At 58.8% G+C, this 13,891-nt stretch overlaps 1 protein-coding gene across 1 annotated transcript; it reads right to left on the reverse strand.

Moving 5' to 3' along the window:
- Positions 1 to 5,167: 5,167 nt before the first annotated feature.
- LOC125153366 (whey acidic protein-like) lies at positions 5,168 to 8,182 on the reverse strand. Its single transcript, XM_047836449.1, has 5 exons — positions 8,005 to 8,182; positions 7,506 to 7,646; positions 7,074 to 7,232; positions 6,868 to 6,929; positions 5,168 to 5,332 (listed from the first exon to the last, which is right to left on the reverse strand). The coding sequence occupies exons 1-5, from the start codon at positions 8,090 to 8,092 to the stop codon at positions 5,168 to 5,170; spliced, it is 615 nt and encodes a 204-aa protein (XP_047692405.1). The 5' UTR covers positions 8,093 to 8,182.
- Between the last annotated feature and the right edge of the window lie 5,709 nt (positions 8,183 to 13,891).

Raw genomic sequence — 13,891 nt, forward strand, 5'->3', positions numbered from 1 at the left:
TGAGAGTGGAGGCTTCAGAAGAAACCCCAGAGAGCCCCTGGCTGTTCCACCACGTGAGAACCCAGCGAGAAGTCTATACTACAGGACAGACAGCCCCCCTCCACCGTGCCGGCACCCTGACCTCAGAGTTCCAGCCTCCAGAAGTGTGAAAAACAGGTTTCTGTTGTTTGTAAGTCACAAAGTTTATGGTATTTTGTGACTGCAGTCTGAAAGGATACCGTGCAGTCCGGCAACCTTGATCCGTGGTTCACCTGGGGGAGGTGAAAACATATCCACACAGAAGCCTGTACACGGTGTTTACAGCAGCTTCAGTCATAATTCCCAGGACTTGGAAGCAACCAAGGTGTCCTTCAGGAGGCGGATGGATAAATGAGCTGTGGTGCGTCCAGATGATGGGATATTATTTAGTGGCGAAAAGAAAGGCACCATCAAGCCATGAAAGGACATGGAGGAACCTTAAATGCATGTTACTAAGTGATAGAAGCCAATTTGAAAAGGTTGTGCACTGGGTGATTCCAAGGACATGACATTCTGGAAAAGGCAAAGCTGTGGAGACAGTAGAGAGGCCAGCGGTTGCCAAGGGTTAGGAAGGATGGGAAGGATGAATGGGGAAGGATGAATGGGCTGAGCACAGAGGGTTTTTGGGGCAATGAAACTATTCACGTGATACTGTGATGGATGGGCTATTACAGCTTTGTCCAAACCCATAGAATGTATACTCCAAGAGTGAACCGTAATGTGAATTGTGGGGTTTGGTGGTCGTGATGAGTCATGATGGGTTCATGGATCACAGCAAATGTACTTTTGGTGGGGGATGTTGAGACTAGGTGTGCGGAGGGGACAAGAGGTAGATTTCACTGTATTTTGCACTCAGTTTTGCTGTGAACCTAAAATTGCTCTAAAAAAATGAATATTAAGAAAAAGCAATGAGGGGTGCCTGGGTGGCTTAGTCAGTTGAGTGTCTGACTTCAGCTCAGGTCATGATCTCACAGTTTGTGGGTTCAAGCCCCATCTCGGGCTCTGCTGACAGCTCAGAGCCTGGAGCCTGCTTTGGATTCTGGGTCTCCCTCTCTCTCTCTGCCCCTCCCCTGCTCGCACTGTCTCTCAAAAAATGAATAAGCGTTAAAAAAAAATTAAAAGAAAAAAGAAAAAGTGATGAACACCTGTGCTGGCAAGGACATGGGTGAGTCTCAAAACGATGGTGTTGAGGAAAGAACCCTTACGATGTGACAGTAGAAGGCAATTGCCCAGGTAAGAACCGCTCAAAGAATCTGAGTAGACGTTTCTCCAAAGAAGATACACGGAAGTCCGGGGAGCACGTGGACACTGCTCAGCATCCCTATCCATCAGGAAGATGCAAATCAGAACCATGATGAGGGGCCCCTTCACACCCACTTTGGATGGCTGCAATTAGAACAACAGGAAAGCCCAAAAAATACCAAGCGATGGCGATGATGTAGAGAGATCAGAACGCTGAGGCAGTGTTGGGGGGCATGTGAAATGGCATGGCTGCTTTGGAAGACAGCTTAGCAGTTTCTTGTCAGAGAATTACTGTGTGTCACTTAGGTGTATACCGCAGATAACTGAAAACACGTCGGTGCAAAAACTTGTACGCAAATGTTCACAGAAGCGTTTTTCATAAAAGTCAAAAAACAGGCACAATCCAAATGCTAACCGATAGATGCGTGAACAAACACGATGCGGTATATCCACCGTGGGATATCAGTCAGCCCAAGTTAACCTAGAAGAACCCTGAAAACATTACACTTGATGAAGGAATCCAGACGGCCTACTCCCTGTGTGATTCCATTTGTGTGCAGTGTCCCCGAGAGGCAAGTCCACAGAGCTGGAGGTCGATTAGTGGTTTCCAGGGGGCTGTGGACGTTGGGTAAGATGGGGAGTGACGAATGGGTCTGGGATTTGTTTGGGGTGCTGGAAATATTCTGGGATTGGGTGGTTGCACGATTAACTGTGAAGATATGGGGAGCCGCTGGGTTCTACACGTTAAGGGGTAAATATCCGTCATCTGAGTTGTATCTCAGTAAAGCTGGTACCTTAAAAAAAAGTGGCGGGCCATTAAGAGGACTTGCTGGCAGTGAACCTCGCCGTCAGGCTGTTTTTAGGGAACCTACAGTTGCCATCTTGTTAGTTCTTTCCTCTTGGGCCAGAGCTGCCGACGTTTGGGGAACCTGATGGGGGGAGGATGGCTGGGTGGGGGAACAGACAGTCTCAGGCTTGAACGCACGTACCTTTCCTCTGTCGGGGTTCCTGTCGCTGTTGCTAGTGGAGGATGTGAGGGGGGCACCTCCCCTGCAACGGCTGGGGGCCGGAGATCCCCGCCGAGAGCCCCTGTGCCACATGGCAGCCTCTCCCATGAGTGAGCAAACAGGAGGTCCCTAGAGGTGGTCTCAGCTCCGCCTCTGACCTCACTCTCGGGGGAGCAGTGTCGGACCTAGGGGCTAATTTAGAGCGGCCACGGTCAGGTTTTGGCAGGGTAGCCCCACGCTCTGAGACTCTTGGTCAGGCCAGATGCCTTGGCCACACTCTGCAGAGAGGAGCTCCTGGCTTAGGTGGGGGGTGGGGAAATGGAGCGGCTCCGTTTTGCGGGCCTGTGGAGAGGATCTTACTTTGCGGGATGTGTTCAAACATGTTCCTGAGCTTCAAGCGTGGCATTGCCTGGGCCACCAGAGGCAGTAGGCCGGATGGATCGGATGTGGAGATGTGGGGATGTGGGGAAGAAGTGGCAGTTTTGTTCATTCTTGTCTCCCTCCCGATTCTGCTCTGTTAGAGCCCCTCCGTGTTCCTCCTCCTTACCTCCTACCACCCACCGTTTCTGGTGCCCCCTCCCAGCCTGGCGGGCCCAGCACCAGGCTCACAGGAGCACTGGTTGAGATGGGTTTGTCTCCCCTTGAGGGAGAGGAGGGATTGCTGGGAAGACCTCAGTCCTTCCGTCCAACACACTTGCTGACGAACGGATGGTGGTCAGGGGCATTAGGGTTGGCTGGCGTCTGGAGACACGACTGCTTAGAGGTGCCATACACGATGCGGCCTTCCTGGGCCTCCCTGGGGACGTGGGGCCGTCCTGCACCTGCTTGCCCTCTGCGGGGCTGGGTTTTGGCACACTCTGGGTGGAGCGCATCCAGCCCAGCCCTGGGGGGGAACCCTGGGCACTGAGCCCCTCCTGGCAGACACATCACTTGTGTTACTGTGGAACTCATCGCCTCCTGGGCGACTGTTCCCGAGAGATGTCTGGAAGCTCCTGCCTGCCCTCCTCCAGAATCCTCCCCCCCCCCCCCCCCCCCCCGTTCCTCTTCTCTCCTCCTGCTGTAAGAAGTCTTAGCTTTGCAGAATCACAGAGCCTGGGGACAGTCTTGGGGACTCTCCACCAAAGGGCTTTCCTCTTTCAGGGAAAGATCCTCCCTCAGGGCCTGCATGGACCCCTGAAGAAGAGGAATCAGAGCTGGTCAGCCTGGCCCCAGCTCTGCCCAGCACATGAACCTGTCCCTCACACGCTCTTCATGTATGGAAAACTGAGGCCAGAGAGGGCGGGGAGGGGACTGCCCAAGGGCACCTGGAGAGTGAGCACCCAGGGTTCCTACAGACATCTGAACTCCCAGTGCCTCTCCATCCTGCCTGGAGTCTCCCTCCCAACTGGGGAAGGATGATGAGCCCTCTGCCCTCCCAAACCCCAAATCCTGCCAGCAGCCAGGTCCCCAAAACCCACAGACTGATACATCCCCCCTTCTTTGTCTTTCCCTTCTCCTGCATCACCCCTCCTCCTCCTCCATCCCTCCTCCTGCATCATCCCTCCTCCTCCTCCATCATCTCTTCTCCATCATCCTTCATCATCCCTCTTCCCCCTCCATTATCCCTCCTCCATCATCCCTTCTCCTCCTCCATCATCACTCCTCCTCCATTTTTCCTTGTCCATTCCTCTACCTTGTCCACTTCGGGGGGATGGAGCTTAGTGGCCTGGGCAGGAGATCAGCCTAGTAGGGCCCAGGAGCTCTGGGCTTGGCTGCCGTAAGCACGTGGTGGGAGATGGTGGAGGGGGGAGACAATTCCCCACGCCCCCGGGTCCTCTCTGAGATGGACCTCCAGTCCCTGAAAGCGATTGTCTTTAAAATATCTTTATTAACAGAAAGTCCTGGGTCTGGTGAGGCCAACAGATCAGGAAAGGACTGCCGTTGACTCTAATGTACGAGTCACAGTTTTCAGGGACAAGGGCAGCCTATGCCTCTCAGGGTCACACAGGGAAGCACTGTGTTGGTCAGGAGGCGGGGGTGGGGTCACTGTGGTACAGACCTCTGCTGTGGTTTCTGTGGGGAGCACCAGACAAGGGAGGGCAGGTGGGCTTAGGACTGGCTAGTGTGAATAATTAGCATGCTCTGCTGTGGGAGGGCTGCCCCCAGCTGCCCCTGGGAGGGGAGGAGGGCTGGGGATAGTGGCCTGGATGGTAAGACCCCAGAGAGAAGGGGGTTGGGGCATGGGCTCTGTATCCTTTGATTTGCATTTGAAAAGTGTTCCCCTTACCCCATGGGAGGAGAGGAGTCCTGGGGCAGTTGTGGGGGAGGTGGGGGTGGGGTGGGTAAGTTGACTCAAACATGACATCAGTGTCTAGTATGCCTGCGGGGCAGATGTTAGGGCACCAGGCTTACAGAAGCTGGATGTAGGGCTAACGCAGGGATGGAGGGGATGGGCGTTCTCTGCAGGGGAGGAGTCCTCCAGGATGGGGGTGGTTCACTCTGAGCTTGAGGAAGGGTGAGCTGGGTGGTTCCAGCTGCCCAGGCTGGGCTCAGGCCGCCCCCACCCCCCTTCTGGAACCCTGAATGGAAGCTGCGGTCATCTGACGGCATCCTCGTGAAGACCGTTGGTGCATATCTCTGGCACGGCCACCCCTTTGGGTTGCACGGGGACGCACAGCCATGGTGGGTCCTAGGATGCCGGGTTTGATCCCTTGGTTCAATTAGGGGCCAGCTCTCTGCTGTGGGAGGAGCTCCCCCTTGGGAATAGCGGGGCTGCTTTGAGACTGTGATGTTTCTGCAGGGGTTTCTGGTCATCTGGGTCGTCTGGTGATGCTTGGCTGGAGGAACGATTACTTTGGAGTTGGGAATGGTGGGTTTCTAGTCTTTCTCTCCCCCCCTGATGTGTTGACTGGCATTTTCAGCTAAGAAGAGCCTCCTCTCCTCTGTATGCTGGTGGCGCTGGGGGGAGGGGCAAGGTTGTCTGGGGGTGGCTGCAGGTTGGCTCCCGCTTTCTGACACATGGTGTCCCCCACGGCCTTGTTCTTTGTTCCCTCAATGGCGTCTCCAAGGAGTCCTGCTTCCTTTTGCTGGAGAATGGTCCAGGAACAAAATTCAGCCACTGGTGAAAGCCCTTTTTATTTGGGACGATCCGTCCTGTCTCCCTGGCTCCTGACATGTTGTCTGGCATGTGACAGGTGGCTTCAGCGTGCGCGACCTGGGGCCAGGCTGGGGGAAAGTGCTCCCCTGGGCTGGCTGTGCATGGGGGCAAGGTGAGGAACTCTGGTCTCTCTCTGTCCCCTTCCTGGAGCAGCGCTTCAACACCTTGTGGTTTCCTGGCTGATGCAAGTGTCGTGTGTTGTTTGCAAGGACTCCTTTCTCACGCCTGAGTTTAAACAGATGCGGTGACTCTGGGGTAGGGGTCCCTCATGGCACAGGACAGGCTGGTGGCCTGGAGCCAACCATGTGGTTATGTGGGGACTGAGCTGGTCAACAACGGCTTCATCAAAATGCCTACTAATGGAGCTTTGAGAAAACCTCAGGGAGCTTCCTGGTTGGTGACATGTGGACGTGCTGGGAGGTGGCACGCCCCAGCCCAGTGGGGACAAAGGCTCCTGCATCTCTGCTCCCACCTTCCATGTGTGGCCTTTATTTGGCTTTGCTGGTCTGTGTCCTTTATCACAGGGTGTGATCCGAAGTGTTGTGCCTTCAGAGTCCTGTGGGTCATTATCACAACTTATGGGAGCTGTGGGGTTCATGGGACCCCCAAGACTGGTAGCTTGGGGTTCGTGGGACCCCCAGGACTGGTAGTTTGGGATTCGTGGGACCCCCCTCCCCCGGGACTGGTAGCTTGGGGTTTGTGGGATCCCCGGACTGGTAGCTTGGGGTTCGTTGGACCCCAGGGCTGGTAGCTAAGTGAGTCAGGGTGCAGGGCAGGTGTCTGCGGTGCTGGCAGCCTGGTGGGAACTTGGGGGGGGCCTAGCATCAGAACCGCAGGGGTCTCCGGGGTGCCCGCTGGGTGTTGGGTGGGGTGCACGTGCTTCACTGCAGGTCCTAAACAGGGCTTCCTGGGAGCAGTGTCTGTGCTCCCCATAAGCACACACTGCCAAGTGGGTGGGGGCCACACACAAGCTGTGGAGAGAGGCCGTGGCAACCTCCAAGCCCCAGCCCTCCCTGCAGACTCCACTCTCCTCCTGTCCCCACGCCAGCAACGCCTCTCAAAGGGGCCAGACCCCAGAGGGCCAGAGCCCTGAGTGCCGGTGGACAGCCCGGTGCTCCCAGAGGCCTGTGTGCTTTGTCTGCCGCCCCCGCCCAGAGGTGCCCGGGACATGTGACAGACAGACAACAGAGAGACATGAAGCTGAGTGGGTTTTTATTAGCAGCAGGTAGGAAACATCTTGAGCTTTCTGGATCCGAGAGAGAAGGCTTTCGCCAGGCAGGCTCAGGTGGGTCACTCCGGGCAGCCAGGGACTCCTGGGGAAGCCCGTCACTGAAGGGGGTCCTCTGCAGGGGACACGGAGGCCTCAGAGGTGCAGGGTGGGGGCAGGGGAGGGAGGGACGCTGTGTGCAGGTGGGCCAGAGAGCTCTCCACACCCACCCCTCCCCGGCCCTCACCAGAGCCCACTGGCAGGAAGGTGGGGTCACAGGTAGCCAGGAAGCAATTTCCCAGCTCCCGAGCCAGGTCTCCTTGCAAGATTAAGTGGCCAAGGCACAGACCCCGCTCGGGTGGCCGGCCCAAGTCCTGCCAGCCAGGTCTCTGAGCCGCCTTTGTCTGCCCGGCAGCCCCAGGGGCCAGCGGCTGTGTCCTCGGGGCGGGTCTGGGGCGCTCACCTGTCGCAGGGTCCAGACACCGCATGGCGCACGTGCTGAAACAACACTTCCTGCTCCCTGCACACTGGCTGTCCACAGAGCACTCGGTGCTCTCTGAGCAGGGCTCGGGGGCCAGCGGGACGGGTACCCGGGGGCAGCGGCCAGCCTTTTGCAAAGGTGCTGTGGAGACATGGGCCAGCCCTTCAGGTCCTAGTGGTCCACCCTGCTGCTGGGTCCCGGTGGGGGCCCCCACACCACTGTGCGGCACCCTGGACGGCAGCCGAGCCCTCAGGGAGGGGACCCTGAGTGGAGCCCTGTGGCTGAGCCAGCAGGTGGGTGGGGTCACTGCCTGGTGGAGTTTAGGGGGCTGTGGGGCAGGCCACTGAGAGGGGGTGTGGATGGTTCCTCCCTCCACCAGACAGGGTCTGGCGTGGGCACGGGGGTGACTGTTACCCATGACGGGGAACACGCAGGAGCGGCTGCAGGGGCTCCCGGGGCAGCATCTGATGCCTTGGGGGCAGTCATCATCGGTGCTGCAGGAGACGACGCAGGAGTCCTCCTCCGAGGAGCTGAGCTCCGGGCACATGGCCTGCCCTGCACACGGGACAGGCAGGTGGGTGGGCGCCGCTCCCAGGATAGGAACCTAGCACCCTGACACACCGTTTCTTGTAAGGAAAAGAATCTGCCGGAGCGTGACATGCCTGCCCCAGGCCCGCGACAGCAGGTGGGGTTAAGACCCAGGGGGCCAAGGACAGGCCCCCCCACGCTCAGCTAGCTGTCTCACAGTGGCCTGGGCCCTGCCGCATGGGGGTCTCCGGGCAGGGCCCTGCCCTGCTCTTCTGCCTCCTCTGCTCTGCTCCTCCGGTCCTGGTGCATGTCAGGGAAGCGCCTCAGAGACAGGGAGGTCAGAGGGCCCTCCTGGGTGCCCCCTGTGGCGGTAGCTGAGGCCTGCCTGGCACAGTGAAGGCCGGGGCCGCGGCCAGGGCCACGGCAGCCTCCAGGGCGAGCAGGACCAGGGCCAGGCTGGCAAGACAGTGCATGGTGGCCAGTGGCAGGCCATGGTGGATGGTGGCCAGTGGCCCCGGCCCCACTTTAAAGGAGGCAGTGGGAGGAGCTGTGGGGGAGGAGAGGCTGGTGCCCGCCCAGCCGCCATGGGGCTTCCTACTTGGAGGGGCACCAGGCTGGACAGCCACTGCGTCAGGGTCACGTTTTAAAACATAGAAAAGTTCCTGATAAGGTGGGTGATTCCACTCTCTTGTGAAAGCACTGCCAGTTCATAGCCAGGATCAAGCAAAGGACTGACCAGGGAGGGGGGCAGAAGGGCGTGATGGGTGGTCTTCGCAGTTCACAAGACCATGTTGCGTTTGGGGGGGGTCACTTGGACAGTACATCTTGAACATTCTCATCGCAAGAAAGGAGTGTTTGTCAGGAGGTGACGGAGGTAATGAGACATTGTGGGGATCACTTCCCAAGGTTTGCAAACATCAGTCACCCGAAACCAATATCCTCTTGTGGATGACGATACCAACTAAGAAGAAGGTAAAACAGAACAAAGAAGTGCAGGGCAGAGGACGGATGGCACACATCTTCCCCGTCCCGGACGGCCCTGCAGGGCCCCGGAAGACCTGCCTGTCCTGTACTCAGAGCGGGGGGGGGGGGGGGGGGGGGGGGCAGCTGTGGCGGGGCAGCCTCGGGGGACATTCTGTCTCTCTTGTGGTGCCTTTCATCCCTTCTGGACCTTTCTAGGAGCAGCGTGCTGTTTCTGTGCAGGGCGGTCACTGGGAAGGGCTTTTCCCAGAAGGTGTCAGGGTGAGACTCCTCCTCCATTCTTCCCTGAGGACCTGGGCAGGAAGGGGGCCCCAGGGTGGGTAGGGAGGGGGCCCCAAGGTGACTGTGGGCTAGGGCTGCCTGGTCTAGGCCGCACTCCTCGACCTGGCCGCCTGGCCGGGGGCCTCCACCTTGGACGGCACTCCCCTGGGGCCCTTAGCCTGTGCTGCGTGCATTTCCAGATGCTTTGGTCCAGAGACTTCCACTCGGGCCCCCAGCTGTGTCCACCCGGCCCCCGGAGCACCCTCTCGGCCGAGTCCTGGGGCCTCAGCCCAGGCCCAGCCCAGGTGGATCACCCCTGGGATCCTGGCCAGCGACAGTGAATTGCAGCCTCTCTGCTTTTCCAGGCTGGCAGTTCATGGGATGTTTCCGCACCAGAGCCCAGGAAGGAGGCAGCAGACAGGCCTGAGTCAGAAGACCAAGCCCAGGAGGAGAGTGTGGGGAGGCCACTGTCACTCACTGGAGGGCCCTCTGCTGGCCCTTCTGCCTGTTCTCTGCACCTTTGCCTGGATGCTGGGTCTGAGGCCAGGCTGAGTGCACCTGCCCCCCGCTCCCCAGGACATGGCCTGCTGCCTGTGGGACCTGTGGGCACAAGTCCCTTTCTCCAGGACCGCTCACAGCTTCTGAGCTGTGCTGTCCTGCATTGGACCTCTCCCTCCTCTCCCCTCCCTTCCCCTTCCCTTCCTCCTCCCCTGCTTCCTCCCCTCCCCCCTCCCCACCCCTTCCCTCCCGTTCCCCACCCCATCTGCCCTTCCCCATCCCTTTGCCTTCCCTCCCCATGCCCTCCCCCTCCTGTCCCTCCCTTCCCCATCCTCTCCCCCACTCCCCTCCTCTCCTCTCCCCCTTCCCTCCCTTCTCTCTCCTTTTCCCTCCCCTCTCCTTCCCTCCTCTAGTCCTCCCCTCACCCCCAGCTCCTCCCCTATTCCCCCTCCCTTTCCCTCTCCCCCCCTCCTCTCCCCCCCAGCCCCACCCTCTTCTCTCCCCCTCCTCACTTCTCCCCCAGCCAGGACCCCCCAACAACTGCTGCTTCCCCACTGGGGTCCCCTGCCCAGCCCTGCTGACTTGGCCTCACCCCTCCCAGCACAGGCAAAGGAGCCTCCCCTCTGGAAGCAGCTTAAAGGCTCTCAGGCTTCTGGCACTTCCTTGACACACTGTGACTGGTCCTGGCTACTCCTTGGGTGTCTGTTCCTCCAGAATGAACCCCCTGTGTCAGGGCTCATGTCCATCCCCCTGATCAGTGTGTCCCCAGTCTGGGCTCCCATGGGGAGGGGACTACATCAGGCCTCCCTCCCAGACGGTTGCCCATGCAGTGGCCAGTGACCTCACACCTTAGGCGACCCTCTCCCCTGGGGGGTGGAGTCCAAGCAGGGGTGTGGCACGAGGGTCCCTCCTGAGAGGGACGTTTGAGCCCCTGTGCTCATGTGGGTCCCCAGCTCTGCCAGGTGCGGGCCTACAGCAGCTCATGCTTCCTCCCTGCGGTGGGTGGTGGCGCCTCCCGGCCCACCTGCTGCCCAGAGCACCCGGAGGGGGTATGCAGGGGGGTCGGGCTCTGCCCTCATCCCGGAGGACCTTTCCCTGCTCTCCTGGGCTCTCCTGGGTCCTCAGGACTGCACGAGGCCACTGGTACCAAAGGTGCCACCAAATCTGGAGAGTTTCTGTGATGCGATTCAGGTTGTGGAGGAGACAACCTCCAATATTTCCCATCAGATAAACAACACATGCATTGCAGGAAGCTCGGACAATCCAGAAAAACAGAAGGAAACAAAACTCACAAGATCCACATCCTGGGGGTCTCTCGTTACCGGTCTGGTTCCATGTCATCCAGGTGTTCCCTGTGCAGACATTTCTGTCGTCTATCATCTATCAATCAATCATCTATCTATGTGTCTATCTATCTATCTCCTGTCCCCCCCCCCCATATACATAGATACTCCCCCCCACCCCAATCGCGGTCACTGGGGTCATGCTGCAGGTGCGCGTACAGGCACATTATACTTGGAGCATTCCCTGTACCCTCAAGACTTCTGGAAAGCAGGAAGCACTGTGTGGCCAGTGGCTGTGGAGTGTGACACTTCACCTGTGGGCTGCCATCATTTAAACCATTTCCTTGCCTTGGAAGGGAGGCTTTTAAGCACTGTGGCTGGGCCACACTTCTGCCTGAGCTCGGGGTCTCCTGTGGGGGGCATGGAGGTCAGGAACTGTGGCCAGGAGGGGTGCACAGCCCACAGGGATGGGGGGGCAGGGGCCAGAGGTGTTGGCAGGAGAAGCATGGGGGCAGGTTCACCTCTGCGGTCACAGCCCCGAGGGCAGGTGGAGAAGCCAGGGGTTCCAGGAAGGATGTCGCCTTGAGCTCTGCGGCCCCAGGACAGGGATGTGGGGTTCTTCTTGGCCTGGGGATGTTTGCTGGCCCCGTGGGCCGAGCCTCAGCCCGTCTTCTTCCGAGACAGACATGCCTTCCTGCTTCCCAGCAGCTCCTGAAAGCCAGGACAGGTGGGGAAACGGGCCCATCTGTGATCACCTGGGGCATCATGGACTTAGTGGGCAAAGCACAGAGGCCCCCACTGGTCCTATGGGGTTGGTGGGCTGGGGTTTCCTCCAGTTCTCCAGGTCAAGGTTGGGTCAGGGCGGCCACACCATTCTCTCCACTTGCCCCTCTCAGTGGGGACCGTCCCGGCCCCTGAATGGGGGTCCTGTTCCCATCACTGGTGTCACAATCCCAGGGTCAGGGTCACATCCCTGTCACCAGGTGTTATGACCCCGGGGTGAGGGTCCTGTCCTCAGCCCTCTGCATCGGGGCTCTCACGGCGCGAGGACCTTTCCACACCCGTCTCACTGAGCCTCGCCCTTGTGCACAGCGGCTGCACCTCCTGCCTGTCGCTCCTCTCTGGAAAGTTCTCTCCTACGCAGAGTCTCTCAAGGCTGTGTCAGCACCTCTGGTGCTGGTGGGGACTGTGGGCCTATGGATCTGGGGGGCCTAAGGAGAAGTGGGGTGTCCATGTGACATAAGTATGTGTGTATCTCTACTTGTGCATATGGACGTGTATCTGGCCATGGACACGTGCACATGTGTCCCTCTACATGTGCGTGGACATGCACACTTACACATGCACTGCTCACACCTGTACGTGCACCTGCGGTTATTGTGGCCCCGTGTGACAAGGGTGTATGTGTGTATCCATACGTGTGCATATGGACGTGTATGTGGACATTGACATGTGCACATGCACACTCACACGTGCACTGCTCACACCTGTACGTGTGCACCTGTGGATATGTGTGGCCCCTTTGCCTCGAGGCTTCCCATGTTCCGTGCACTTTCCAGAATGATCAGTGAGTTACTTCTGTCTGCAGTAGCCCCCAGGAAGGGTCTGGACGCTGCCTCTGGGCTCAGGACTGCCAGAGGACTGCAGTCTCTGGGGGTCCCTGGGGTGCACAGCTGGCACCGGGCTCTCCTTCCTGCAGGAGGTGCTGAATGGGTTTGACACAGCATACAGGTGGGTCTGGGATCTACACCACAGTGCTCTGAGCTATGTGGCCCCACTCGGGGTTGAGGGACTGCCACGGGAAAGTGACTTCGGGTGTGTCAGCTCAGGGCTGCCTTGGGGTCCCCTGACCCCCGCCCCTCACCCCCCCACCCCCACCCACAGACCACTGCTGGGACAGCCGGGCTCGGGCATCCAGCTGTTCACCTGCAACCCCAGGCCTGCAGGGTGTCTGCAAACGGAGACTTATTTTTTAAAAGTTTATTTATCCTTGAAAGAGAGAGAGCGGGGGGAGAGAGAGAGAGACAGAGCGTGAGCAGGGGAGGGGCAGAGAGGGAGACACAGAATCCGAAGCAAGATCCAGGCTCTGAGCTGTCAGCACAGAGCCTGACACTCTGGGGCTTGAACTCACAAACTGCGAGATCATGACCTGAGCTGAAGTTGGATGTTTATCCGACTGACATACGCAGGATGTTTAGTGTTAAAAGTACATGCTTGTCTCTGTGTCAGCCATTTCCAAGTGCGGGACCGCCCTTGGGAATTAACCACACAGGTCACGGCTGTTCTCTGTGACCCTCCTTGGGACATCTGGGTCGGGACTTCTACAATTCCAGAAACTCACGCAAAGCCAGGTTTAGGGACCCCCTAGAATGAGGGAATTCTAAACACAAATTCCCAGTGCGCTGTCTCTAGTGCCTATGAGAAGTGTGACCTAGGGGCATGCGAGAAGGGCAGACAGCTTCTCAGCAACACAAACGACTCCACGGTCATCTGATCTCCGCAGACCTCAGGACCACGTGGTGAGCAGGTTGCAACTGGGCGGTGTCCCTCTGAGGGGCAGGCAGAGAGCTGGAGTGGACAGGGGTTGGGCTGGGCCCTCTCTCTGTGCAGGTCTGGGCCCCGGAGAAGGGATGGTCGGGGCCCCTTCCTGATTGGAGCGAAGAGAAAAGCTGGCCCATGAGGCGGGAGGCGGACGGTGGACGGTGGGCTCGGGGCACGGGGCCGCCTGGGGAGCCTGCCTCAGGGACCTGGCTACCTCCCCTGCAGCCCGCGTTAAAGAGGACAACACCAGTACGTCTCTCTCGACACGTGACAGAATGGCTGCTCGGACAATCAGCAAGGACGTGACAAACTCAGCACCAGCTGAGTCCAACAGGACCCCTTTGGCAGTGACAGAACTGTCCATCCGCCAACGGCAAAGCACACCTGCTGTCCAAGTGCCTGCGGACAAAGGAGGGCCGTGTCGTGGCCCTGTCTTCTGGGAGCACAGGGGATTTAAAGTGGAAATTAGTTACAGGAAAGTTACCAAGTCTTGGTAAGTAAGCAACACCTTCCAAATAGCCCAGGGCAGAAGGAAGGGCCGCAGGAGGCAGAAGAACCATGGAGGATGTGGCATGTTGCAGCCTGGAGGTGCGGTGACGGCTGTGAGAAGCAGGGTGAGTCCCAGGTCAGTGGTCTCGCCACCCCCCCCCCCCCCCCCGCCCCCAGAGGGGTTGGGAGCAGAGCAACGCTAGCCCAAGCCAGCCACAG

The sequence above is a fragment of the Prionailurus viverrinus genome, chromosome A2, assembly GCF_022837055.1.
Source record: "Prionailurus viverrinus isolate Anna chromosome A2, UM_Priviv_1.0, whole genome shotgun sequence".
Taxonomy (NCBI): Eukaryota; Metazoa; Chordata; class Mammalia; order Carnivora; family Felidae; genus Prionailurus; species Prionailurus viverrinus.

What these genes read in the sequence shown, in the direction of transcription:
- LOC125153366 (XM_047836449.1), bottom strand. Translation starts at nt 8,092, where the DNA reads ATGCACTGTCTTGCCAGCCTGGCCCTGGTCCTGCTCGCCCTGGAGGCT. An exon ending in CCCGGCCTTCACTGTGCCAG is followed by an intron (nt 7,647 to 8,004) that starts GCAGGCCTCAGC and finishes TCCCGTGTGCAG; the next exon opens with GGCAGGCCATGTGCCCGGAG. An exon ending in GTGTCTGGACCCTGCGACAG is followed by an intron (nt 6,930 to 7,073) that starts GTGAGCGCCCCA and finishes TAATCTTGCAAG; the next exon opens with GAGACCTGGCTCGGGAGCTG.